Source organism: Lutra lutra, chromosome 1 (genome assembly GCF_902655055.1).
Source record: "Lutra lutra chromosome 1, mLutLut1.2, whole genome shotgun sequence".
Lineage (NCBI taxonomy): Eukaryota > Metazoa > Chordata > Mammalia > Carnivora > Mustelidae > Lutra > Lutra lutra.
Window position 1 is genome coordinate 120,321,571 of NC_062278.1, and position 26,120 is coordinate 120,347,690.

Sequence of the window (26,120 nt, forward strand, 5' to 3'; positions counted from 1 at the left end):
ACTGATGATCTGTGAAATCTACCCAAAAATCTTTAGCTTCTAAATGTTGGGAAAGCTGAGTCAAATGATTGAATGTAATACTGAAAAAGAAAGTGCTATATGTTTTTGCATACACACACACACACACACACGCTATTATTTAGTGAAAATACATGTATTTAATAGAGTATTCCTTTTTTCCTGAGAAGTTGTTATTAGCTTTATGATTTTTTGTAATTAATGCTGTCTCAGTACCAAGGAAATGTGGTATTTGGAGTGCTAAATGAATGATAAGTTATCTCATAAAATGAGGTACTTTCTTAATGTAGATGTCTGTGTGAAATATACCTTCATAATAGTAGTGCTACAAAATCATGGTTATCTTAATTTGAACTAAACTGTATGGATTGTGCACACACATACACACACAATTTCATTTTCAATATACTATTGAGAGTCAAAGACCATTGTAAAACAGTATATATAATATGATTACGTGTTTGTTTTAAGGTTTATATATGTACTTGAATATGCTAAGGAAAAAGAAATAATTAGGATTACCAGCCATTCCAATTTGGCCTGGACTTCCCTTGTTTTAGAACTGAAAATCTCGTATCCTGGGAAACCCCTCAGTCCTGGACAAACTAGGATGACTGGTTACGCTAAAAATAAACCCAAATTATTTTTTAAAGATTTTATTTATTTATTTGACAGAGATCACAAATAGGCAGAGAGGCAGGCAGAGAGGGACAGGGGGTGGGTAGCAGGCTCCCTGCTGAGCAGTGAGCTGGATGTGGGGCTTAGTCCCAGGACCTTAAATTAAGATCATGACCTGAGCCAAAGGCAGAGGCCTCACCCACTAAACCACTCAGGCGCCACCCCCCCAAATTACTGATAACATTTAATTCTGAAAGTGAAATTTAGAGGGAAGTAGGTTGTAGAACAGAATTTTCATGTTTTTCTTTATATATTTCTATGTTGTTTTGCTATATACCCTTTCACAATAAGTTTTTATTAACTTTATTTTTCTTTTAATAAAAGATATTAAAGTGAACCTTATGCATTAGGAACAGAGTGGCTTCCTTGGAAAAGTCAGGAGAGGGATATAAAATCCCATGTTGAGATGGATATTGTAGATTAGTTCATCTCCTGTCAGCATCTGACAATGCTGAACATACCTGAAGTATCTAGTTGTCTTTTGGTGAGAGAATCCAGCATAGGAACCATCACACAGATGAGAATCCCATAACCCAGAGGTGTGTTTCAGTTTCTTTGCACTGCTATTATGTTTAAAGCACTTTTAACTTTCAGTTCATATTTGATATAAATGAGTAACTAAAAGAGTAAGTGTTATTTGTATCTGTGAATATTGTGTCGTCTTTGTCTTCTTATATCTGGGAAAAGAATTTTGTTTCTTCTGATGTTGATGTTGGAAGAAAAAGTATATCTTCAGTTCTTTTTTAATCTTTTAGTTGAGAAACTTTCCTTCAAAACTGCCACATTAATTCATTCCATGAATATTTGAGTGCCTAATATGTTGCCGGCAGACTAGGTGAACAAAACAAACACATGTACCTGCATCAAAGAACATACAAATTCCAGAGGGAGACAGATACCAAATACTTACAAAGAAATGTCATTTCAAAACGTGATAAATTATAGGGGGGAAAAGGGTACTATAACATAAAAGGAAAAAGGGGAAACATAATCTAAATTATGGCAAAGATAGCCTCTTTGAAATTGAAACTTTAGGTGTAACCTGAGCATTGTTAAGCTTCAGCCAAATAAAGAGCTTGAGAAAGATGTATGTTAGGAAGAATCCATGTGTGCCTGTTGCTGTTAGAAGCCACTTCTGTGGACACTGGGTTTGAGGATGAGAACTTAAGGAAATGCATTGGAGAGATAGGGCTGTTTTATTGTAAATGCTGTGAGAAGTCCCTATGGGGTTTAAGCCTGGCCATGACATCCATTTTGTATTTTAGAGGTCAGTGTGGCAGTGTTCTGGTAAGTGAGTAACAATCATACTTTTTAAGTCTAAGTCTGTTCTCAAGTGTGAACAAAGTATGCGGCGTGTTTCTTACTTAAATAAGGCAAATGTTACTTTGGAAAAGATGGTTACATTTTAAGTGGTAAAATGTTAGGGTAGTGGTGGGAGAAAGGACTTTGGATTTCCTTACTGTTGTCTATTTGCCACAGTTTTGAAAAACAGGTAGGTGCGTGGTGGAACTGAATGAATTATGCTAGGGGTGAATCAGCTCTTTCACTCTCAGGTTCTAGGATCAGAAAGTGATAGAATTAAATGTAGACTGAAAGAAGATGATGGGAAGATTAAAAAAAAAATCTTTATGCGAATGAAGGCCATGTTAGAAAGGGAATAGCAAGATGGTCATAAGAAAGGTGAGCACCCTAAATGATTTGCTTATTGTCCTATTGTACATCTAGCTTCCCTCTCCACCGACCTACTTACCCCTGTGCCTGTAAATATAGTTAAATGCCGAAGTCAAAAATGATTTTGCAAGTAAACTAGTGTTAGGATTTAAGTTTCTCAGTCCTCTTTTGGTACATATTAACATATTTTATAAAATCACACTGAGATGTATTTTACTTTTTATATTAACTTTCCTTTTGTGAGGACTGGTGCTAATGAGCCACACCATGGGAAAACAAGAGGTATATGTCTTGAAAGTATAAGACAGTGAGTTAGATGTTACGGTACAAAACGACATTTGATATTTAGCAAAGACTTTTCTTACCTTTGTCAATGTTTTGTAGAAAAGTATAGGTTAGTACCTGAAACTAATATTGTACTGTATATTAACTAGCTGGAATTTAAATAAAAACTTGGGGGGATGATAAAAGTAGAGGTTAGTAAATATAATACATATTTTTCTGGAATATAATAAAAAATTCAATGTCTATTTTAACAGGCCAATAGCAGGATATGCTAACCTGTGTCCAAATATGATCTCTACCCAGCCTCAGGAGTTTATTGGGATGCTGTCCACAGTAAAACATGAAATTATTCATGCCCTGGTAAATTTTGCTGTTAACTACTGTTTTTTTTTTGTTGTTGTTGTTTTGTTTTTTGTGCTTTGATTTTCTGCTTATTATGCTGTCATGTTGATATGTATGTTAAATTTTGGATTCTTAGATTTATGTCTGTAAAACCTAGATTATTAGGCCTCTGCCAATAGAGAATTTTTAATGATTAAGATAATGGCTTGGTTGAGTTATACTACCTAAAATAATTAAGCAAGTAAATTCATTGGGTAAATAGGAGTTTTGAGAAAATGATCACTATTTTAAAAAAAACAGTAATTTAGAAAAACTTACTTTCCTCTAAAGTGATAATTGATAATGCTTTTATAGATCTTTCTTATCTTTTACAGAGATCTGATTGCAAAAGCCCTCTTGAGCTGCTTAGGCCTTCTAAAATTTAAATTTACTTATTCAGAACCTCTCCTTCCTTTTTCCCTATTTGTCCAGATTAGTGAACTTTTATAATATGTCCAGGAAATTAATTAAAGTTATCTAAGACCCTAGGAAATGTTGTCTTGATGCCATTTATGTATTTAGAAAATAGATGGTAGTAAAATGCAGTCATTGAGAGAGAATAGATCACACAGATTTAAGTGTGAATCTTCTTAATTCCACCAATGAAAATCTTTGGGCTCTTGTGTAAATTATTTAGCCGTTGCAAGCCTCAGTTTCATTTGTTAAAATGATAATGGTAGTACATACTAGAGTGGATTTTTTTTTCTTGGAGATTAAATAAGATAAAACAGAAATGTCCTAGGACCATGCTATGAATATAGGGTGTTAAAAAAAAATTAGTGGCAATTATGTATTAGTCTTACTTAGTGAGCTGTCATGTATGACCTTGAAAAGCAAGCCTGTCTTAAAATCAGCATTGAATGACTCAGTGAAACTCCATTGTAACCAGACAGCATTTATGTCCTTTAAGGAAGGGGATTCTAACATGAATCATGTCTTTTTCTTTTATTTAAAAAAGTAAACTGAACCTGCTAATTGAGGTGAAAGACAAGGATCATTCTAAGTAACATCTAAAAACTACAGTTATTTGATGTTGAGAGAAACAAAGAAAAACAACAGGTTTTAAGTGAATACATAAGTGAACATAAATGCAGAGATCCCAGGCATGAGATAGATTATGTTATGAACAGGCAATTCACAAAAGAAAAAATTTCAATTGACTGAAAAATGTATGAGAAGGTATTCAGACTTACTTTAGCAGTCAAGGAATCACAAATTAAAGCTAGATATCATTTACTATAAAAGCATGTATGAAAGTTATGCACATTGACTTCAAGGTAGTGGTTACTTTTTTTTTTTTTTTTTTTTTTTTTTTGGTAGTGGTTACTTCTAGGAAGAGGGAGGAAAGAGTTAGGTAATGGGGCTTCAGTCATATTTACTCTGCAGTGTTTTATTTCTTAAAAGTTTAAAGAAAATACGGTAAAATTAACACCTTAACCTTAAAGAAGATACATAAGCCTCCAGTTCTTTTTTACTTTTTGCGTATTTGAATTACTTTAAAAATTGTAAAAACCTAAGAAATTTTAAATATTAGCTTAAGTCTCAAAAACCATCTTGGACAATGGCAAGAATTATATTTTTACAGAGATTCCCCCTAAAGTTATATATGCTAATAGCTTTCAATTACAGTGTTGCTTTAAATACCTAATAAGCTTTTGAGGTGTGAGTGTTTAGAAGAATTTTCAAGCTGATAGAGTGGGAAAATGTGTATTTAGAATATTACACAGGATGAGGCAAATGATACTATTTTAAGCTTTGTATAACTTCAATGAATTGTATATAAAGAACTATTCAGATTTCCTTAGCTGACTCAATTAAGTGTCCTTTGCATCTTCAGAGATTAAAAAAGAAGAAGAAATGCAGGAATAAAAGAATAATTTGGATTCCATTAATCATTTTGTCAAGCCTTGAATGACACAGAGGCCCCAGTTGTGTAAGCAAAGAAATTTGCCAAAGGAATTGGTTAATTAAGTGATCATTGTGATTGTTAGTTATTTAGATATAAGCTATAACATCTTCTCAGTATACAAAACATACATAAAGAAGTAGTTACAGGGGCACCTGGGTGGCTTAGTGGGTTAAGCCTCTGCCTTCGGCTCAGGTCATGACTCCAGGGTCCTAGGATCAAGCTCCGCATCGGGCTCTCTGCTCAGCAGAGAGCCTGCTTCCTCCACTCTCTCTGCCTGCCTCTCTACCTACTTGGGATCTCTCTCTGTCAAATAAATAAATAAAATCTTAAAAAAAAAAAAAAAAGTAGTTACAAAAGTACTTTGTCTGAGTTACTAGATTAGGAAAGACAGCAAGAAAGGAAATCTCACTAATGAAATAAGAGATATCAAATGGCAATAATTTTGTGTGTGTGTGCCCATCTGTTATGGGAGGGTAAGGATAGTGAATGGGAACCTTTATGTGAAGTATCCATTATCTCATTCATTAAAGACTTTTTAAAAATATTTAAATTGTGATTCTAAATATAACAAATTTACATTACAAAAAAATTGGGGGAATATGAGTGATTTTACACATTATCCTACCATCAAAAGAACCACAGCTAATATTTTGATATATGTTTCCATTTTTCCTAAGTATACACACACACACACACACACACACACACACATACACACACACACTTCCAGTCTTGTTAAGTACAGATATATATTAAATGTGGACTTTAGGATTAAAGACTTTGAATTTTTATGAATGCATTTGATTGCCTACCCCCTACTCTATACTATATTGTTAATTGTTCTCAGTGGTAACATTCCCTGGATTCAATTGTAGAGCTTATGTAATAAGTTCATGTGAAGGGGATAAACTGTGATAAATATAAATCATTCTTAAACACATGTATTTCTTATTTATACCAGTACCAAAGAATGTTGTCACTAGTACTTTGGATTTCTTCACTTACAATTACCTCAGGTAATTGAAATTTAAAATTCATAAGATGGAATACTGAAGTTTTGTCTAGTTCCAGTCTGTGGCAAATTCCTTTAAAAATATTGGCCACATGCTTTTATGAGGTTCTATCAGTGTTCTCTTTTGATAGTAGCATGTTATGATGTGTATAATCAGTCTTGATATTTTTCTCTGTGACACATTTTGAACTTTTTTTTTTTTTATAGGGTTTCTCTGCTGGCCTGTTTGCATTTTACCATGATAAAGATGGAAATCCTTTGACTTCAAGATTTGCAGATGGTCTCCCACCTTTTAATTACAGGTATTTGTTATTTTTGTTCTTGTTCTTCTCTTTTAGAAGGGCGCTAAGACTAAAATCTTAGGATCATGGCATGTTAGGTGCCATAAATAATAGTGGCTTCATGGCTGACCTAAAAAAGCTATAGCTAATAAAATGGGATAAAAGAGGTCACTTAGCATTACCTTTTCATTTTAGAGATGAAGCTGTTAAGATGCAGAAAACTTAAGTGACTTGCCCAAAGAACCAGGACTCTTCTTGCCAGCAGAGCTCTTTTTTACCACATTGTAACTTTTAATACTATACGGTATAGTTAGGCCATAGGAAAATGTGGTTTGATTATATTTTGGTTTATTAATAATTATTGCCTCTCATGGCAATATTTATATATGAACTGAAACTATATTTAGTATAGCATGTTACCAGCAATCTATAGAGTCAGGGCCTAAAATAAATAATATTAAGAAACGCTAAAAAAATTATCAAAAAATTTTTATAGCATATCACAGAACTGTAACTGTTTGCATACATTTATGTAAGAGACAGATCTCTAGATCTCTACATTAAGAGGATATGTGCACAAAAAGACATGCTCAAGAATGTTCGGGGGCACCTGGGTGGTTCAGTGGGTTGAGCCTCTGCCTTTGGCTTGGGTCATGATTTCAGGATCCTGGGATTGAGCCATAAATCCAGCTCTCTGCTCAGCAGGGAGCCTGCTTCACTCTGTCTCTGCCTGCCTCTCTGCCTGTGATCTCTGTCTGTCAAATAAATAATAAAATAAAATTAAAAAAAATGTTCATGGCAGTTTTGTAATTAATTACCAAAGAATAGAAACTATCAAAAAGATCCATCAATAGAAGAATGAATAAATATGTTATAATGTATTCATATAACTGAAAACTATAGGGCACCTGGGTGGCTCAGTTGTTAAGTGTCTGCCTTTGGCTTGGGTCATGATCCCAGGGTTCTGGGACCCAGTCCCACATCAGACTCCCTGCTCAGCAGGGAGCCTGCTTCTTTTTCTCCCACTCTCTCACTGTCTCTGTCAAATAAATGAAAAAAAAATCATAATCTTAAAAAAAAAGAAAACTTATAAGGTACTATAAAAGAACACACTATTGTTACATGCAATAACATATATCAATATCACAGATAGAGTGTTGGGCAAAAGAGATCAGATACTCTGTTTGTATGGAGTTAAAAAAGAGCAATGATAAAAGGCAGATAAGTGGTCTTGAAGGGCCAAGCTGTTAAATGGCATATAAGTTGAGTATAGATTGGGATAGGGAGCAAGGAAGCCTTCCAGTGGTACTGACAATGTTCCTTGTCTTTATCAGATTAGTGGTATATGGATATGAAATAAACAGTTAAACCTTACACTTAAAATTTGTTCACTTGGGGCGCCTGTGTGGCTCAGTGGGTTAAGCCGCTGCCTTCGGCTCAGGTCATGATCTCTGAGTCCTGGGATCGAGCCCCGCATCGGGCTCTCTGCTCTCTCAGGGAGCCTGCTTCCTCCTCTCTCTCTGCCTGCCTCTCTGCCTGCTTGTGATCTCTCTGTCAGATAAATAAATAAAATCTTTAAAAAAAAAAAATTTGTTCACTTGATGTATATTTTGCTTTAATTACAGAGATCTCTATTAAAATAGCTAGAATTAAATACTAAAGCAGATAATGTTTTATTCATCATGATTTTTTTTTTTTTTAGATTTTATTTATTTATTTGACAGAGAGAAATCACAAGTAAGCAGAGAGGCAGGCAGAGAGAGAGGAGGAAGCAGGATCCCTGCTGAGCAGAAAGCCCGATGCGGGGCTCGAACCCAGGACCTGGGATCATGACCTGAGCCGAAGGCAGCGGCTTAACCCACTGAGCCACCCAGGCGCCCCCTCATCATGATATTTTTTAAAGTACATGTGAAGAAACAAATTTTAATTGGAAATATATTTTTTCTTCTTAGTTTGTATTCATTTGGTGGTGTAGGAGGAGTCTGGCCTTTCCTAAAATTGTGGTCTTTATGGGAAACATAAGGGGTGAAATAGGCATCATCTACATAAGTGATGTAGGTAAGGAGGAGAGAGATTGCCACTCATCAGAACTATTGTTAAGCTGATAATTTGCAGTGCTTTCTTGTACTCAGGATATTCCTCAAAAGCAGGAAATCTTACAGTATAAATGGATATAAGAGGATAATAGGAAATACAGTTGATAAACATATGAAGAGTTGGATTCGTCCCTTCCATATCTATTTGGAGAAACTATTTGTCTAGAAATGTAGATAGTGAAGAGGACATTAGGAATTATTAATAAGGTAAAAGCTGTTTATTTTCTTGCTGCGTTTGATTGTTACGGTTGGTTAAACGTGACTTTGCCATGGAAAAAGATAAAAGCAATTAAGAAACAGTGCAACAGTGCAGAGAGGGCACCTGGGTGGCTCAGTGGGTTGGGCCTCTGCCTTCTGCTCCAGTCATGATCTCAGGGTCCTGGGATTGAGCCCTACGTCAGGCTCTCTGCTTGGCGGGGAGCCTGCTTCCTCCTCTCTCTGCCTGCCTTTCTGCCTACTTGTGATCTCTGTCTGTCAAATAAATAAATAAAATCTTAAAAAAAAACAAAACAGTACAGAGGATCGATCATAGGAGAAAGAAGGGAAAACTGAATGGGAAGTCATGGAGGGGGAAAAAAAAACCATGAGAGACTCTTAACTATAGGAAACAAACTGAGGATTGCTGGAGGGGAGGTGGGTGGGGTGATGGGGTAACCGGGTGATGGGCATTAAGGAGGGCATGTGATGTGATGAACCTGGGGTGTTAGAACTGATGAGTTATTAAACATTACATCTGAAACTAATGATGTGTACTATTTGTTGGCTAATTGAATTTAAATACAATAAATAAAAAATAAACTAATAAAGAATAACATCAAGGCATGGGTAGATGAACAGATATATGATACAGCAAATATAGCAAAGTATGTATTTTATGGTTATCAGTCATGCAGGTGTTCTCTTTACAATTCTGTCAACATTATGTCTGTTTAAAATTTCCGTAAAATAATGGTGGAGAATATATAGCTTCTTTATTCTGTTTTTGTGGTGAAAATGAGAGATTCATAGGGTTAATGATAGAAGTAATTGGGGCGCCTGGGTAACCCAGTGGGTTAAGCTTCTGCCTTTGGCTCAGGTCATGACCTCAGTCCTGGGATTGAGCCCTGCATCAGGCTTTCTGCTCAGCAGGGAGCCTGCTTCCCCCTCTTTCTGCCTGCCTCTCTGCCTACTTGTGATCTCTCTCTGTCAAATAAATAAATAAAATCTTAAAAAAAAAAAAGGCATCTAGGGGAAAAAAAAGGGGATATGGATTATAGGAAAAGGCAAAATTGATGTCCATTATAATTGATGTCGTTATATCCTACCAATGTTGTATGAACGCTTACCTTACCACTACTGGATAGTATAGATCTTTTTTTAGGCCAATTTGGTAAAAGATGGTATCTTGTATTTCTAGGACTACTGCTAAGGTTTTAGCCATTTGAATTTTCTCTTTGATCATGGCCTATTTATGTTTTTTGGCTAGTCTTGGGTTATTTTTCCTCTTCTAATGATTTTGTTAGAGTACTTTATAATTTAAGGATATTAATCCTTTTTTTGTATTTGTTGCAAATATTTATCCCATTTACTTATTTTGTTAATCATATTTTTTCTTCTGTTGCTTAAGAAACTTCTGCCCTTCAATGATTATAAAAATACTCTCCTAAATGTTTTCTGGTAAATTATTATTTGAATTTTTTACATTCATAGTTTCAATTAAGTTATTATTTGAATTTTTTACATTCATAGCTTTAATTAATTCAGAATTTATTTTTGCTTCATGTATTTTGGGGTTCTTTTGTAAGATACATATATGTTTATAACTGTTATATCTTCTTGGTGGAGTGACTCATCACTATAAAATGTCCCTTTTTATCTCTATTAACATTTTTTGTTTTAAGTCTGTTTTGTCTGCTATTGGTATAGCCATTCCAGCTTTCTTTACAGGTACAGTTTGCATGGTACATCTGTTTCATTCTTTTACATTCAACATAATTCTCTTCTTGAGTCTGAGCTGTGTTTCTTGTGGACATGGTTGGATTATGGGTTTTTTTTTAATGCGTTCTTCCAGTCAACCATGATCTGCCCACTCTATAGTGGCTGTCAGGTTGCTGGCTTTCATCACGATTGTGGGCTCTTAGTTTTCAGGGCTGCCATATGACTGGAGTGAGGGCATGGGAAAATGCCACAAAGTTTACTGTTCTTACTGAATTTATCCATTTTTTAAAAAAATAAATCCTTCCTGGATTGCTGCAGGTCTTTAGTTAATTTACAAAGTTCTGAAAAAGTTGATTAAGCATTTTGCCACTTTCCTCATTGCTTTCATGAATAGAATTTCCAGAGGTCTGCCATTTTTGCTGAATTTTCCTGGAATTTATTTCTGTATATGGTCTGAAATAGGGATTTAACTTTTTTCCTAAATGGATAACCAGTTTTACAGCACAGTTATTAAGTAAATTACACTTTCCCAATAAGTTAAAATGACATTTTTTATTGTTATTTATTAAGTTTCCTTATATACTTGGATATGTCTCTGGACTTGCTTTTGTTTTATCCAATTTATTAAAAGGAAGTAATTCATTGTCATCTGAACGAAGTATTAGCTATGTGAACTTGAGCAAGTTTCTTCATCTCTCCAAACTTCTTTTTATCTACAAAATAGTGATAACCTCAGAAGGTTGAAAAGATTAAATTAGAAAATGTCAAGTACTTTGCAAAGACTTAGTACATAGTAAAGTCATATTTTAATTTCATATTGATGTTCATAAACACTTTTACTATTTAAAGTTGTGGTGAATTTGCAAAATGACTGTCTTTTATTCTTTAATTGCAGTCTTGGATTATATCAATGGAGTGATAAAGTAGTTCGAAAAGTGGAGAGATTGTGGAATGTTCGAGATAATAAGATCGTTTCTCACACTGTGTATCTTCTAGTAACACCTCGTGTTGTTGTACGTATTAATGCAACTTCTTCACGTTCCTGACCCATCTCCTCTTTTCTTTTCTTATAGTTCATTCTTTACTAATCATTATTGTTTAAGGATTTAAGACTAGGGGCACCTGGGTAGCTTAGTTAGTTAAATGTCTGACTCTTAGTTTCGGCTCAGGTCATGATCTCAGGATTGTGGGATCAAGCCTCTTGTGAGACTTTGTGCCCAGTATGGAGTCTGCTTGAGATTCTCGCTCCTTCTGCCCTTCCCCCCAATTGTGCATGCACACTGTCTCTCTCTCTCTAAAATAAATAAATACATCTTAAAAAAAAAAAAAAGAATTTAAGATTAAATTTCAGGACCTATAATAAGAAAAATGATATAAAAGCAATACAGTAAAGCTACAAGCCAAGAGAAATATGAAGAAATGGAAATTTGGCAGTAATTCTCATGGCTCCATTTTATTTTATTTTATTTTTTTAAAGATTTTATTTATTTATTTGAGAGAGAGATAGTGAGAGAGAGCGTGAGTGAGGAGAAGGTCAGAGGGAGAAGCAGACTCCCCATGGAGTTGAAAGCCTGATGTGGGACTCGATCCCGGGACTCCGGGATCATGACCTGAGCGAAGGCAGTCGTCCAACCAACTGAGCCACCCAGGCGTCCCTCATGGCTCCATTTTAAATCATTGCTTTAAGCCAGTGCTCCTCTACTGTCATACCTCTTAGGATCGCTGGTACTGTTTGTGTAATTGCTGATCCTTTCCTATGCTGTCTGTATTAGTCAAGGCTGTCGAGAGAAACAGAACCAACAGAATGTGTTGACTGAGAAAGAGGGGGGAAAATGGAGGGAGAAAAGGAAATTTATTTTAATGAAATAGCTCCTACCATTATGGAGGTTTGGGGAGCTCAAACTCTGATAGTGTAGGCTGGAAGGCTGAACACTCAGGGAAGAGTTACAGTTTGAGTCCAAAGGCAGTAAGCAGGCAGAATTCCTTCTTGCTTGGACAAAGTCAGTCTTTGTTCTTTTTAAGTCTTCAACTGAATGGATGAGGCCTATCTATATTATGGAAGGTAATCTGCTTTACTTAAAGTAACAAAACACCCTTACTCAAACATTCAGAATAATGTTTGATCAAATATCTGGGCACTGTGGCCTAGCCAAGTTGACATGTAAAATTAACCATCCCACTTTTATTTTTAAAATAAACTCTACCCCCAACATGGGGCTCAAACTCATGCCCTCGGGATCAAGAGTCACATGCTCTACTGATTGAGCCAGCCAACACCCCTGCCTTTGGAACTTTTGCATTGCTCTTGGGATATTTCTCATCACTGGAAATTTCTAACCAAAGGAGAGAAAAAAACCAAGTGAGCAAAATTATATTCTAATGAAGAATTTATTTTTGTTTCAAAGACTGTATCTATACTGAGCAGTTTATACCTTCATTAAAAATGTTGTTGATACAATAGTTACAAATAGCAATCATGTTAGTCTGTAGCCTTTTTGAAATGTCACTTAAAGCCCAAATCTTCAAATAGAGGAAGAAAATAGTAAGAGAAATAATTTACTAGCAAAGAAGAGTGTAATAGTATCAAAATATTTTACTTAATTATAGTAAAAACCATATTTTTAAAAGATGTTCTCACTTCTCACCAAAGTAGTTCTTTAACGGCTACTTTATTATATTTAGATTAGGTTAGATAAAGAATCTGCTGTTATCATACTTCTGTAGGGTTTATTTAATTTTTTCTGATTCTCAGGATGAAGCACGAAAACATTTTAACTGTCCAATTCTGGAGGGAATGGAACTCGAAAATCAAGGCGGTATGGGCACTGAGCTCAATCATTGGGAAAAGCGGTTATTAGAGGTCAGTTTATTTTTACATTTTACTAGAGGGGCACCTGGGTGGCTCAGTGGGTTAAGCCTCTGCCTTTGGCTCAGGTCATGATCTCAGGGTCCTGGGATCGAGCCCTGAATCAGGCTGTCTGCTCACAGGGAGCCTACTTCCCCCTCTGTGTCTGCCTGCCTCTCTGCCTACTTGTGATCTCTCTCTGTCAAGTAAATAAATAAAATATTTTTTTAAAATTTTACAAGACAAATTTTTTCTTTAATAAAAATAATTCTCAGGATGCCTGGGTGGTTGAGTCGTTTAAATATCTGCCTTCTGCTCAGGTCATGATCCTAGTGTCCTAGGATAGAGTCCTGCATGATGTTCCTTGCACAACAGGGAGTCTGCTTCTCCCTCTGCCTGCCACTCCCCATGCTTGTACTCTTTCTTGCTTTCTCTCTGGTAAATAAAAAAATAAAATCCTTAAAAAACACACACACACAGGGCGCCTGGGTGGCTCAGTGGGTTAAAAGCCTCTGCCTTTGGCTCGGGTCGTGGTCCCAGAGTCCTGGGATGGAGCCCCGCGTCGGGCTCTCTGCTCGGCGGGGAGCCTGCTTCCTCCCTTCTCATTCTCTCTGCCTGCCTCTCTGCCTACTTGTAATCTGTCTGTCAGGGAAATAAATAAAATCTTTGAGAAAAAAAAAAAAACACACACACACACACACACACACAAAACACTTTAAAAATAAATAAATAAATAAAAGTAATTCTTATTCAACTTATTTCAAACAGTATAATGGGTTATGAAGTAAAATTATTTTTCTCTTCTTTTTTCTGTTTGGTTCCCCCCTGCCCCTTAACAAGCAGTTTCTTAATAAGTTCAGGTCAATAAGTTCAGTAATGAACTAGACTGAATCTTAACTGTCCTTCCTGATTATTGTTTGTTAGTTAACTCCTTGTCTCTTTTTAAAACTCGAATGTTTGATAGGCAGCCACTAAATAAGTCCTCCTCTTCTTTTCCACTCACTTCCCTTGCTTTTCCATAAGGTGGACCCTATGTAAACTTAAAAACCTATGGTGACTTAAAGTTCCTTTTCCCCTTAGTGTTCCAGATCTACTTTAAGATATAATCACTATTTAAATTTTGTGTATATCCTTCCAGAAATGTTATATAAATGTAGAGATATACACACCAACACACAGTTTGTTTGTGGTTTTTTTTTTAAAGATTTTATTTATTTATTTGACAGACAGAGATCACAAGTAGGCAGAGAAGCAGGCAGAGAGAGAGGAGGAAGCAGGCTCCCAGCTGAGCAGAGAGCCCGATGCGGGGCTCGATCCCAGGACCTTGAGATCATGACCTGAGCCGAAGGCAGAGGTTTTAACCCACTGAGCCACCCAGGCGCCCCCACAGTTTGTTTTTTTAATGGAGTCATACATTTGTGCAACTCTTTTCCACTTAATGATGTATCTTGACATCTTTCTAAGCAGTACAGGGCTCTTCCTGTAATGCAATGTATGCTTTCCTAAAAAACTCTTTCTTCAAAATTAAACACTAAAAATAACAAGACTCATGGAAAAAACAAATAACATACCACTAAGAAAAGCAGTAAGTCATAATAAAAGTACTAGCTCAGTTTTAAACATATTTCCAATAAATAAGCTCCTGTATTTACTATAGTATTTCTTTACCTTAGACAACAACAAAAAGCCATGGTAGTTGTAAGGAAGGCTATAAATTGAATAATGGGGGCAAGACTAACATGTACAAAATTAGAGGGAGCCATGCAATAACTACACTTTTAAAACAGAGCCTCTGGTCATATTGAACCAAGTGGAAGAACATGGACTGAATGGGTCATGCACAGTACCAGCATTCCTCAGTTGGCTGTGTTTAGCTGTCTTAGTGTACTTTATATTTAACTGCTATTGCTTTGTTCCACAAAATATTAAAATCCAGAGAAAAGTCATTATAAACCAACATGATTTAACAATTACATAGAATTATATGAAATGTAACAATAGACCTGTGTTAATGAGCAACAATGTTTTAAATATTTTATTTTATTTTATTATTTTTTTTTTTAAAGATTTTATTTATTTATTTGACAGAGAGAGATCACAAGTAGACGGAGAGGCAGGCAGAGAGAGAGAGAGAGGGAAGCAGGCTTCTTGCTGAGCAGAGAGCCCGATGTGGGACTCGATCCCAGGACCCTGAGATCATGACCTGAGCCGAAGGCAGCGGCTTAACCCACTGAGCCACCCAGGCGCCCCTAAATATTTTATTTTAATTTTATTTTATTTCTAAGATTTTAAGTAATCTCTACACCCAATATGAGGCTTGAACTTAAAACTGTGAGATCAAGAGTTGCACACTCTTCCGACTGAGCCAACCAGGCACCCCTACATTTTTTATTTTAAAAATGTTGTGATGGGGCATCTGGGTGACTCGGTTAAGCATCTTCCTTCAGCTCCAGTCATGATCCCAGGGTTGTGGGATTGAGTCCCACGTTGGGCTCTCTGCTTGGTGAGGAGTCTGCTTCTCCCTCTCCCTTCTCACTCTCTTTCGTACTTTCTCTCAAATAAATAAAATCTTAAAAAAAAAATTAAAATGTTGTGGTGAGCAGTTTATTTATATCTGTGATACCTTTCAGGAGTGGCATTCCAGTGGGTATTCTTAGGTTTAACTAAAGAAGCATTCAAGTGGGGCCCCTTGGGTGGCTCAGTGGGTTAAAGCCTCTGCCTTCAGCTCAGGTCATGATCCCAGGGTGCTGGGATCGAGCCCATTGCCGGGCTCTCTGCTCAGCAGGGAGACTGCCTCCCTTCCTCTCTCTCTACCTGCCTCTCTGCCTACTTGTGATCTCCGTCAAATAAATAAAATCTTAAAAAAAAAAAAAAGAAAAAAGAAAAACGAAGCAGCAGCGGCATTTAAGTTCATAAGATCTAACAGGCAACATTGAAGAAAGATTCACTTAGAAGGATACAGGAAAGAATGTGCAGCATGGGAGCATGACAGAAGTCAGGCATTTCTCTTGTGCTCCACACAGCAGACAAGGGACTGTCATCCGTGCCTCTCCCCCACCCCACTCCAGCTCAAATACAGGAGCGTAAGGCCATAACAGAGGGATGTAAGAACCAGCCTGGCTTAGAAGTACTATGTCCCAAATAAGAATTAATATATGTTTGTTTGTTTGTTTGCTTGTTTGTTTTTAACAGTTCCATAGACATAACTTCCAGATCTCTGTAAGGGACATCCCCATAAGAGTCAGTGCACATGGGGAAGTTCCAAACTGTGGCTTACAAAAGAGTGAAATTAATGCTTGTGCTGACTATTCTTATCAGGTGACCACAAATCAATAGTGATAGAAACTTATGGAAGACACATTATATTCATTTCTCCCATGGGAATTTAATTTTTTTTAATTTCATATTTCCCAAGTGATTCCCATTAGAAAACCATAGATTAGTCACACATGAAAATTTATTCACTCTGCAGTAGAGACTTGACAGTATTAATTTCATTAATAGCTGCCTTTCTCTGAAATCAACTTTGTGTCTTTGAACTAATTTTTTTTAAGATTTTATTTATTTCTTTAAGAGAAAGAGAGAGAGCAAGAGAGTACGAGTGGGGGGCCAGGAGAGGGAGAAGCATGCCCCTGCTGAGCTGGGAGCCTGACTTGGGGCTTGATCCAGGATCCTAGAATCATGACTGGAGCCAAAGGCAGACACTTAACCACTGAGCCACCCAGGTGCCCCCATGAACTACTTTTTTTTTTTTTTTAATTATTTATTTATTTATTTATTTATTTGACAGAGAAAGAGATCACAAGTAGGCATAGAAGCAGGCAGAGAGAGAGGAGGAAGCAGGCTCCCTGCTGAGCAGAGAGCCCGATGCAGGGCTCGATCGCAGGACCCTAGGATCATGACCTGAGCCGAAGGCAAAGGTTTTAACCCACTGAGCCACCCAGGCACCCCTGAACTACTTCTTTTAATGATCTTAAAGTACTTGAGGTGACTACCCAGCATTCAGCATAAGGATTTGAAGAATACTCAGAGCTGTTGTAGGAATTTTAGGATGTAAATAAAAACATTGAGTAGATAGTAGACCTTGATGACATTTTAGGTCCCTCATAGAACTCCTTTGATCCTATGATTCTGTGATACTTGCTTTGCATGTTAATGTATATTTCTGTGATCATAGGATTGAGGGTTATAAAAGCATTTTTTAAAAAATTCAGACAAATAACCATCCCTTCCAATATTTTATGGGCATCTGTCTCAACCACTCATTTTACTTTGTCTAGATTGTGTAATATTTTTACAGTATTTCTGTTTGCTTATATTTATCTTCATTTTCCTCAGAGTTCTAAATGGTGGTTGTCTGCCATTTTAGGAAACTGTACACAGTGTAGATATTTAAGGCAGAAAGCAAATCTTTCTTTAAGCTTCATTGTTATTTTAAAGAAGGTTTATATATTTCACTAGTTTAAGTGACTAAGTCAGCCTCTCACACTTGAGACATTTTACATATACATCAAAATAATGGAAATTATTGGGAGTTTTAGGAGGTCTAGTCTTCTAATTTAAAATCTGTTGATTTTCAGAATGAAGCAATGACTGGTTCTCACACCCAGAACCGAGTCTTCTCTCGAATCACTCTGGCATTAATGGAAGACACTGGGTAAGACAGCTATGAGAATATTACATGCATTGTTTATTAAAATGAAATGAATATGAAATTTAATGTTAAGATGAAATGAATATTAGCTTAAGAAAATACATTTTACGCTGAAGTAAAATATTTGAATTTTGTGCAGTTAGCTATCTTAACTTATACCAACTCCATTCATTCATTCAATAAATCTTTAAGTCCCTTAGGTGTAGTAATGAATAGATCAAAATTCCAGGCATTGTGAGATTTATCTTATAATGAGTAGAGGCCATGCTAATATAAAGGAAAGACTAAAGGTTTTAAAGTTGTAAGTGAAACTGATGATGTGTAGATTCCTGATTATTAAAGCAGTAGAACTTTCTGGTAAAGCAGTAGAATACTGTTTTTAAATTACTCCAATGGGAGTCTTTTTCTTTGTGGGCTCCTGAGTCCTTTTGACAAGACTCACTAGTTTTTGATAGCTTCCTTCCTTCCTTTTTTTGGTATAATAGGATGTGTCAGGCTGATGGGCAAACATCCTGTCCTAGATCTGGGCATCAGCCAGTCTTCCAAGAATCACTGGTTCTATTTAGTGGAGAATAGATTTTAGAAACCACAACCTGCGGGCGTCTGGGTGGCTCACTTGATGAAGTGTCAGACTCTTAATCTCAGCTCAGGTCTTGATCTCAGGGTCATGAGTTCAAGTCCCCTGTTTGGCTCTACGCTGAGCATGGAGCCTACCTAAAAATGAAACAAAACAAAAAAACCACCACCTAGGCACCATGTTCATTCCTACTAGGTTACCATTGCTTCTCATAGTTTTTAGTGGACCAAGTTGGGAAATCCATATTTTTTTTTTAAAGATTTTATGTATTTATTTATTTGTCAGAGAGAGAGAGAGAAAGCACAAGCAGGCAGAGGCAGAGAGAGAAGCAGGCTCCCCGCTGAGCAAGGAGCCCCACATGGGATTCAATCCCAGGATTCTGGGATCACGACCCGAGCCGAAGGCAGCGGCTCAACCGACTGAGCCACCCAGGCGCCCCGGGAAATCCATATTTTTTAAAAGAAAGAAGAAAACTCTGGATTTCTTTTAGTACCATTATAACTCTTTCCCATTTATTCTTGGGCAAGTAATGGCCAACAAAAGTGGTCCTGCTGCTCTGTTTAACAACCTATTTGTAGCCCTTTTATAACCAATGCTAGTTTCTTTAAGATACCAGTAGGTTACAGAAACACTGGAGTGTGTGAGTCACTAGTAAAATCATGGCACTGGCGATTTTTATGGCATTTTTCCTTTTCCTGGGGCAGCACAACGGTAATATAGCCAATATTTAGATAGCCATATATTTAGATGTTTCTAAATATATGGCAATATTTTAAAATTAAATACATGGAAATTAACTTCCCTAAATCCATAAGACTTAAATATAGGTTAACTAAGTTGTTTCTCTCAGTAAAAACATTATTATTTATCAATCCAGAAACCTAGAAATCATCCTTGACAACTCCCTCTTCCCACCTCTTACATCCAATCAATCAAAAGTCTTCTGTGATTTTTAGCTCTTTAATATCCCTGGAATCTGTCTACTTTTTTGGTCACCACTGCCTTTATCAAGGCCACCATTATCTTTTTTTTTTTTTTTTTTTTTAAAGATTTTATTTACTTATTTGGCAGAGAGATCACAAGCAGGCAGAGAGGCAGGCAGAGAGAGAGGAGGAAGCAGGCTCCCCGCTGAGCAGAGAGCCCGATGCGGGGCTCGATCCCAGGACTCTGAGATCATGACCTGAGCCGAAGGCAGCGGCTTAACCCACTGAGCCACCCAGGCGCCCCAACCACCATTATCTTTTGCCTGGATTACTATAGTAGTTTTTTTGTATCTATCTCACTACATTTTAAATGGTCCTTTCTATTGCCCAAAGGCGCTTCACAAATATTCTTTAGAAGTTTTTTCTTAATAACATCTCACACAGTAAGAAAGATGACCGAAGTGTACACACACGTACATATACACACACACACACACACACACATACACACACACACACACACACATATATAATGGTTAAGAGCAAAGACATTGATAGGAGTACCAAGAGCATTCAGTGATGAAAGAATATTTTTTTCCACAAATGGTGCTGGGATAACTGGTTATCCACATGCAAAAGAATAAACCCTACTATATATGATAGAGATTACCTCAAAATGGATTGAAGACTTAAATATAAGACCTAAAACTATGAAACTCTTAGAATCAAAGAGTCCAAGATGGTAGAGGAGTAGGAGACCTTAGTTTTGTTCCAGGAGTTCAGCTAGATAGCTATTAAGTAATTCTGAACACCTATGAAATCAAGTGGAGATCTAAGAAAATTGCTGCAGTTCTACAAACAGAAAAGTGACCACTTTCTGCAAGAATGACAAGACAGAAAAACTCACTTCAAAAAAAGAACAAGAGGCAGTACTGATGGCCAGGGACCTAATCAGTATGGACATAAGTATGATTGTAAAACTAGTGTTCTGAGTAACAATTATAAGTAAAGATACTAGCTGAGATTGAAAAAAGCATAGAAGACACTAGAGAATTTCTTCTGGAGAAATGATAGACCTAAAATCTAACCAAGTTGAAATTAAAAAGGCTATTAATGAGAAGCAGTTAAAAAATGGAGGCTCTGGGACATCTGGGTAGCTCAGTCGGTTAGGTGTCTGCCTTCGGCTCAAGTCATGATCCCAGGGTCCTGGGACTGAATTCCACATCGGGCTCCATTCTCTGCCTGCCTGCCATGCCTCCTGCTTGTGTGTTCTCTCTCTCTGATAATCAATCAATCAATCGATCAATCTATTTTAAAATGGAGGCTCTAGGGGCGCCTGGGTGGCTCAGCGGGTTAAGCCGCTGCCTTCGGCTCAGGTCATGATCTCAGGGTCCTGGGATCAAGCCCCACATCGGGCTCTCTGCTCGGCGGAGAACCTGCTTCCTCCTCTCTCTCTGCCTGCCTCTCTGCCTGCTTGTGATCTCTCTCTGTCAAATAAATAAATTAAAAAAAAAAAAAAATGGAGGCTCTAACTGCTAGGATAAATGAGGCAAGAGCGAGGATTAGTGATATAGAAGACCAAATGATGGAGAATAAAGAAGCTGAGGAAAAGAAAGATAAACAACTACTGGATCACAAGGGGGAGAATTTCAGAGAGAAGTGATACCATAAAGTGAAACAATATTAGAATAACTGGGATCCCAGAAGAAGAGGAAAGTGGGAGCAGAAGGTATATTGGAGCAAATTATAGCAGAGAACTTTCCTAGTCTGGGGAAGGAAACAGGCATTCAATCCAGGAGGCACAGAGAACCCTCCTCAAAATCAGTAAAAAATAGGATCACACCTCAATATATAACACTGAAACTTGCAAATCTCAGAGAAAAGGGAATATCCTGAAAGCAGCTCAAGATAAGAAGTCCATAACCTGCAAGGGTAGACACAGTAGACTGGCAGAAGACCTATCTATAGAGACCTGACAGGCCAGGATAGACTGGCATGGTATATTCAGGGTGCTAAATGAGAAAAATATGCAGCCAAGGATACTTTATCCAGCAAGGCTGTGATTCAGAATAGAAGGAGAGATAAAAAGCTTCCAGGACAAACAGAAACTAAAAGAATTTGCAATCACCAAACCAGCTCTATAAGAAATATTGAAAGGGGTTCTCTAAGCAAAGAGAGAGCCCAAAAGTAACATAGACCAGAAAGGAACAAAGACAATATACAGTAACAGTCACTTATAGGTAATACAGTGGCACTAAATTCTTATCTTTCAGTAGTTACCCTGAATTTAAATGGGCTAAATGCCCCAATCAAAAGACACAGGGTGGGGCGCCTGAGTGGCTCAGTGGGTTAAGCTGCTGCCTTCGGCTCAGGTCATGGTCTCGGGGTCCTGGGATCGAGTCCCGCATCGGGCTCTCTGCTCGGCAGGGAGCCTGCTTCCCTCTCTCTCTCTCTCTCTCTCTCTCTGCCTGCCTCTCCATCTACTTGTGATCTCTCTCTGTCAAATAAATAAATAAAATCTTTAAAAAAACAAAAAACAAAACAAAACAAAACAAAAGACACAGGGTATCAGATTGGATAAAAAAGCGAGACCCAAAAAAAAAAAAAAAAAAAAAAAAGCGAGACCCATCAATATGCTGTCTGCAAGAGACTCATTTTGGATCCAAAGACACCTCCAGATTGCAAGTGAGAGGGATAAAAATCATTTATCATGCTATTGGACAGCAAAAGAAAGCTAGGGTAGCAATCCTTATATCAGAGAAATTAGATTTTAAACTGAAAACTGTAATAAGAGATGAGGAAGGAAGCTATTACCACAATTGAAGGGTCTGTCCAACAAGAAGATGTAACAATTACAAATATTTATGCCCCTAACATGGGAGCAGCCAAATATATAAACCAATTTATAACAAAATTAAAGAAACACATTGATACTAATAAATAATAGTAGGGGACTAACATCCCACTCACCGCAATGAACAGATCATCTAAGCTAAGGTTAACAAGGAAACAAGGGCTTTGATTGACACACTGGACCACATGGACACTGGACAGATATATTCAGAGCATTCCATCCTAATGTGATAGAATATACATTCTTCTTGAGTGAACATGGAACATTCTCCAGAATAGATCACATACTGGGTCACAGATCAGGTCTCAGCCAGAACCAAAAGACTGGGATCGTTCCCTGCATATTTTCAGACCACATTCCTTTGAAACTTGAACTGAAATCATAAGAGGAAATTTGGAAAGAACTCAAATACATGGAGGCTAAAGAGCATCCTACTGAAAAATGACTGGATCACAAAGAACAAATAATCCAACCAAGAAATGGGAAGAAAGGGAGGCTCCTGGGTGGCTCAGTGGGTTAAAGCCTCTGCCTTCGGCTCAGGCCATGATCCTAGGGTCCTGGGATCCAGCCCCGTGTCAGGCTCTCTGCTCAGCAGGGAACCTGCTTCCCTTCCTCTCTCTCTCCCTGCCTCTCTGCCTAATTGTGCTCTCTCTCTCTGTCAAATAAATAAATAAAATATTAAAAAAAAAAAAAAGAAATGGGAAGAAAGGGGAACTCTCCTACACTGTTGTTGGGAATGCAAGCTGGTGCAGTGACTCTGGAAAACAGTATGGAGGTTGCTCAAAAAGTTGAAAATAGAGCTACCTTACGACCCAGCAATCGCACTAGTGGGTATTTACCCCAAAGATACAAATGTAGTGACCCGAAGGGGTACCTGCAGCACAATATTTATTACAGCAATGTCCACAATAGCCAAACTATGGAAGGATCCCAGCTAGCCATCTCTGGGTGAATAAATAAAGAACATGTGGTGTATATATATATACAGTGGAGTATTATGCAGCTATCAAAAAAATGAAATCTTGCCATTTTTAATGACATGGATGGAACTAGAGGGTATTAGGCTAAAGAAAATAAATCAATTTGAGAAAGACAATTATCATATGATCTCACTCATATGTGGAATTTAAGAAACAAAACAAGATCATAGGGGAAGAGAGGAAAAAAGGAAACAAGACAAAACCAGAGAGGGAAACAAACCATAAGAGATTCTTAATCATAGGAAACAAAGTGAGGGTTGCTCAAGTGGAAGAGGGTGGGAGAATGGGGTAACTGTGTGATGAAGCTTAAGGAGGGTATATGATGTAATGAGCACTGGTTATTCTATAAGACTGATGAATCACTGAACTCTACCTCTGAAACTAATAATATGCTCTATGTTAATTGAATTTAAATTAGGAAACTCTTAGAATCCTAGGTATTAATCTTCATGCTATTGGGGGTAAGCAGTAATTTTTTAAAAGACCTTATTTAGGTATTTGAGAGAGAGAGAGAGCTCAAGCAAAGGGAGTGACAGAGGGAGAGGGAGAAGCAGACCCCCACTGAGTTGGGAGCCTGATGCAGGGCTTTGATCCCAGGATGGTGGGATCATGACCTGAGCCGAAGGCAGGTGCTTAACTGTCTGAGTTACCCAGGTGTCCCAGCAGTGATTTCTTAAATATGATAACAGAAGCATAAGCAACCAAAGAAATATTAGATAGATTAGACTTCATCAAAATTAAAAACTTTTGAGCTTCAAAGGGTACTATCAAAAAAGGGAAAAGGCAACTCACAAAATGTGGAAAATATTTGCAAATAATCTATCTGATAAATATCTAGTACCCAGAAAATATAAAGAATTCTTATAACTCAATGATAAAAAGGCAACCTGATTTAAGAATATGTGAAGGATTGGGGCGCCTGGGTGGCTCAGTGGGTTAAAGCCTCTGCCTTCGGCTCAGGTCATGATCCCAGGGTCCTGGGATCGAGCCCCGCATCGGGCTCTCTGCTCAGTGGGGAGCCTGCTTCCACCTCTCTCTCTCTGCCTGCCTCTCGGCCTACTTGTGATCTCTGTCAAATAAATAAAAAAAAATAAAAAATAAAAAAAAAGAATATGTGAAGGATTTGAATAGATATTTCTCTAAAAAAGATACAGAAATGGCCAGTAAGCACATGAAGTTATTCTCGGCATCATTAGTCCTTAGGGAAATGCAAATCAAAATTACAATGAGATACTATTTCACACCTACTAGGATGACTATAATAAAAAAGACTGTAGCAAATGCTGATGAGGATGTGGGAAAATTGGAACTCATATACTGCTAAGAGGAATGTAAAATGATCCAGCCACTTTAGAAAACAGATTGATAGTTCCTCAAAAAGTTAAGGAGATTTACCATATGATCTAGCAATTTTACTCCCAGTTATCGGTCTAAAAGAACTGAAAGCATGTCCACACAAAAACCCAGACATGAATATTCACAGCAACTTTACTTATAATCAAAAAGTAGAAAAGCCATGGGGCGCCTGGGTGGCTCAGTGGGTTAAAGCCTCTGCCTTCGGCTCAGGTCATGATTTCAGGGTCCTGGGATCGAACCCCGCATCGGGCTCTCTGCTCAACAGGGAGCCTGCTTCCTCCTCTCTCTGCCTGCCTCTCTGCCTACTTGTGATCTCTCTCTGTCAAATAAATAAATAAAATCTTCTTTTTTCTTTTTTTTAATTTGACAGACAGAGATCACAAGTAGGCAGAGAGGCAGACAGAGGGAGAGGAAGCAGGCTCCCTGCTGAGCAGAGAGCCCGATGCAGGGCTCGATCCTAGGACCCTGGGATCATGACCTGAGCTGAAGGCAGAGGCTTTAACCCACTGAGCCACCCAGGCACCCCAATAAATAAAATCTTAAAAAAAAGAAAAAAGTAGAAAAGCCTTAATGTTCATCAACTGATGAATGGATAAACAAAATGTGGTATATACATACGATGAAATATTATTCAGCCATAAAAGGGATGAAGTCAAGAGAATGAAGAGACATGTTAGAGACAGGGAGAATATATTTGTAAAAGGCACATCTGATAAAGGACTATTACCCAAATATATAAAAAAAATAACAACAACTTAAAATTCAAGGTACTCCTGAGTGGCTTGGTTGATTGAGATCTGCCTTCAGCTCAGGTCATGATCCCAGAGTCCTGGGATCAATCCCCACATCAGGCTTCTTGCTCAGCAGGGAGCTTGCTTCTCTCTCTACCTGCGTTTTCCCTGCTCCTGCTCTCCCTCTCTCTTGCTCCCTGACAAACTCTTAAAAAAAAAAAGTCTTAAAATTCAACAAAAGAAAATGAACAACCCAATTAAAAACAAGCAAAAGATCTATACAGACCCTTCATCAAAAAAGGTATATAGATAAGCATATGAAGAAATGCTCCGTGTTTTATTTAATAACAAAAACATCTTGTCAGTAATTTTAACATCATTACAAAAAGAGTTTGTAGGGCGCCTGGATGGCTCAGTTGGTTAAGCGTCTGCCCACAGCTCAGGACATGATCCCACAGTCCTAGGATTGAGTCCCACATCAGGCTCTCTGCTTAGCAGGGGGCCTGCTTCCCCCAACCCTTCTTCTGCTCCTCCCCCTGGTTGTACTCTCTCTGTCAAATAAATAAATAAATAAAATCTTAAAATAAGAACTTCTAATTACTCTGTAAGTTTTTGATGTTTACTGTATTTTGATTTCCTTAATAAACCGTTTCTTTTCATCTTATTAAGAAAAAGGGAAAGGAAAGAAGAAATAAAAGGGGAAGAGAAGGAGATTGGAAGGAAGGAAAAAAAGAAGCATCAACAACAGGATTCTTCCGACTTCTGGATTTCAAAACTATAATTTGGAGTGATAGCAACTATAGGAAAGAAATAGACTATATGTGAACTCTTTTTTGAATTTTTTTGTTTTTTCTTAAGTTTTTTTTTTTTTAATGATTTATTTATTTATTTGACAGAGAGACAGCAAGAGAGGGAACCCAAGCCAGGGGAGAGGGAGAGGGAGAAGGAGAAG

The 26,120-nt window shown here is 37.4% G+C and overlaps 1 protein-coding gene across 1 annotated transcript in view; it reads left to right on the forward strand.

Moving 5' to 3' along the window:
* LMLN (leishmanolysin like peptidase) overlaps positions 1 to 26,120 on the forward strand; it is a 91,323-nt gene that overhangs the window by 19,979 nt on the left and 45,224 nt on the right. The window contains 5 exon segments of the mRNA XM_047734665.1: positions 2,907 to 3,012; positions 6,162 to 6,256; positions 11,144 to 11,261; positions 13,001 to 13,108; positions 17,674 to 17,750. Of these exon segments, the coding sequence (XP_047590621.1) occupies positions 2,907 to 3,012; positions 6,162 to 6,256; positions 11,144 to 11,261; positions 13,001 to 13,108; positions 17,674 to 17,750 (504 nt within the window).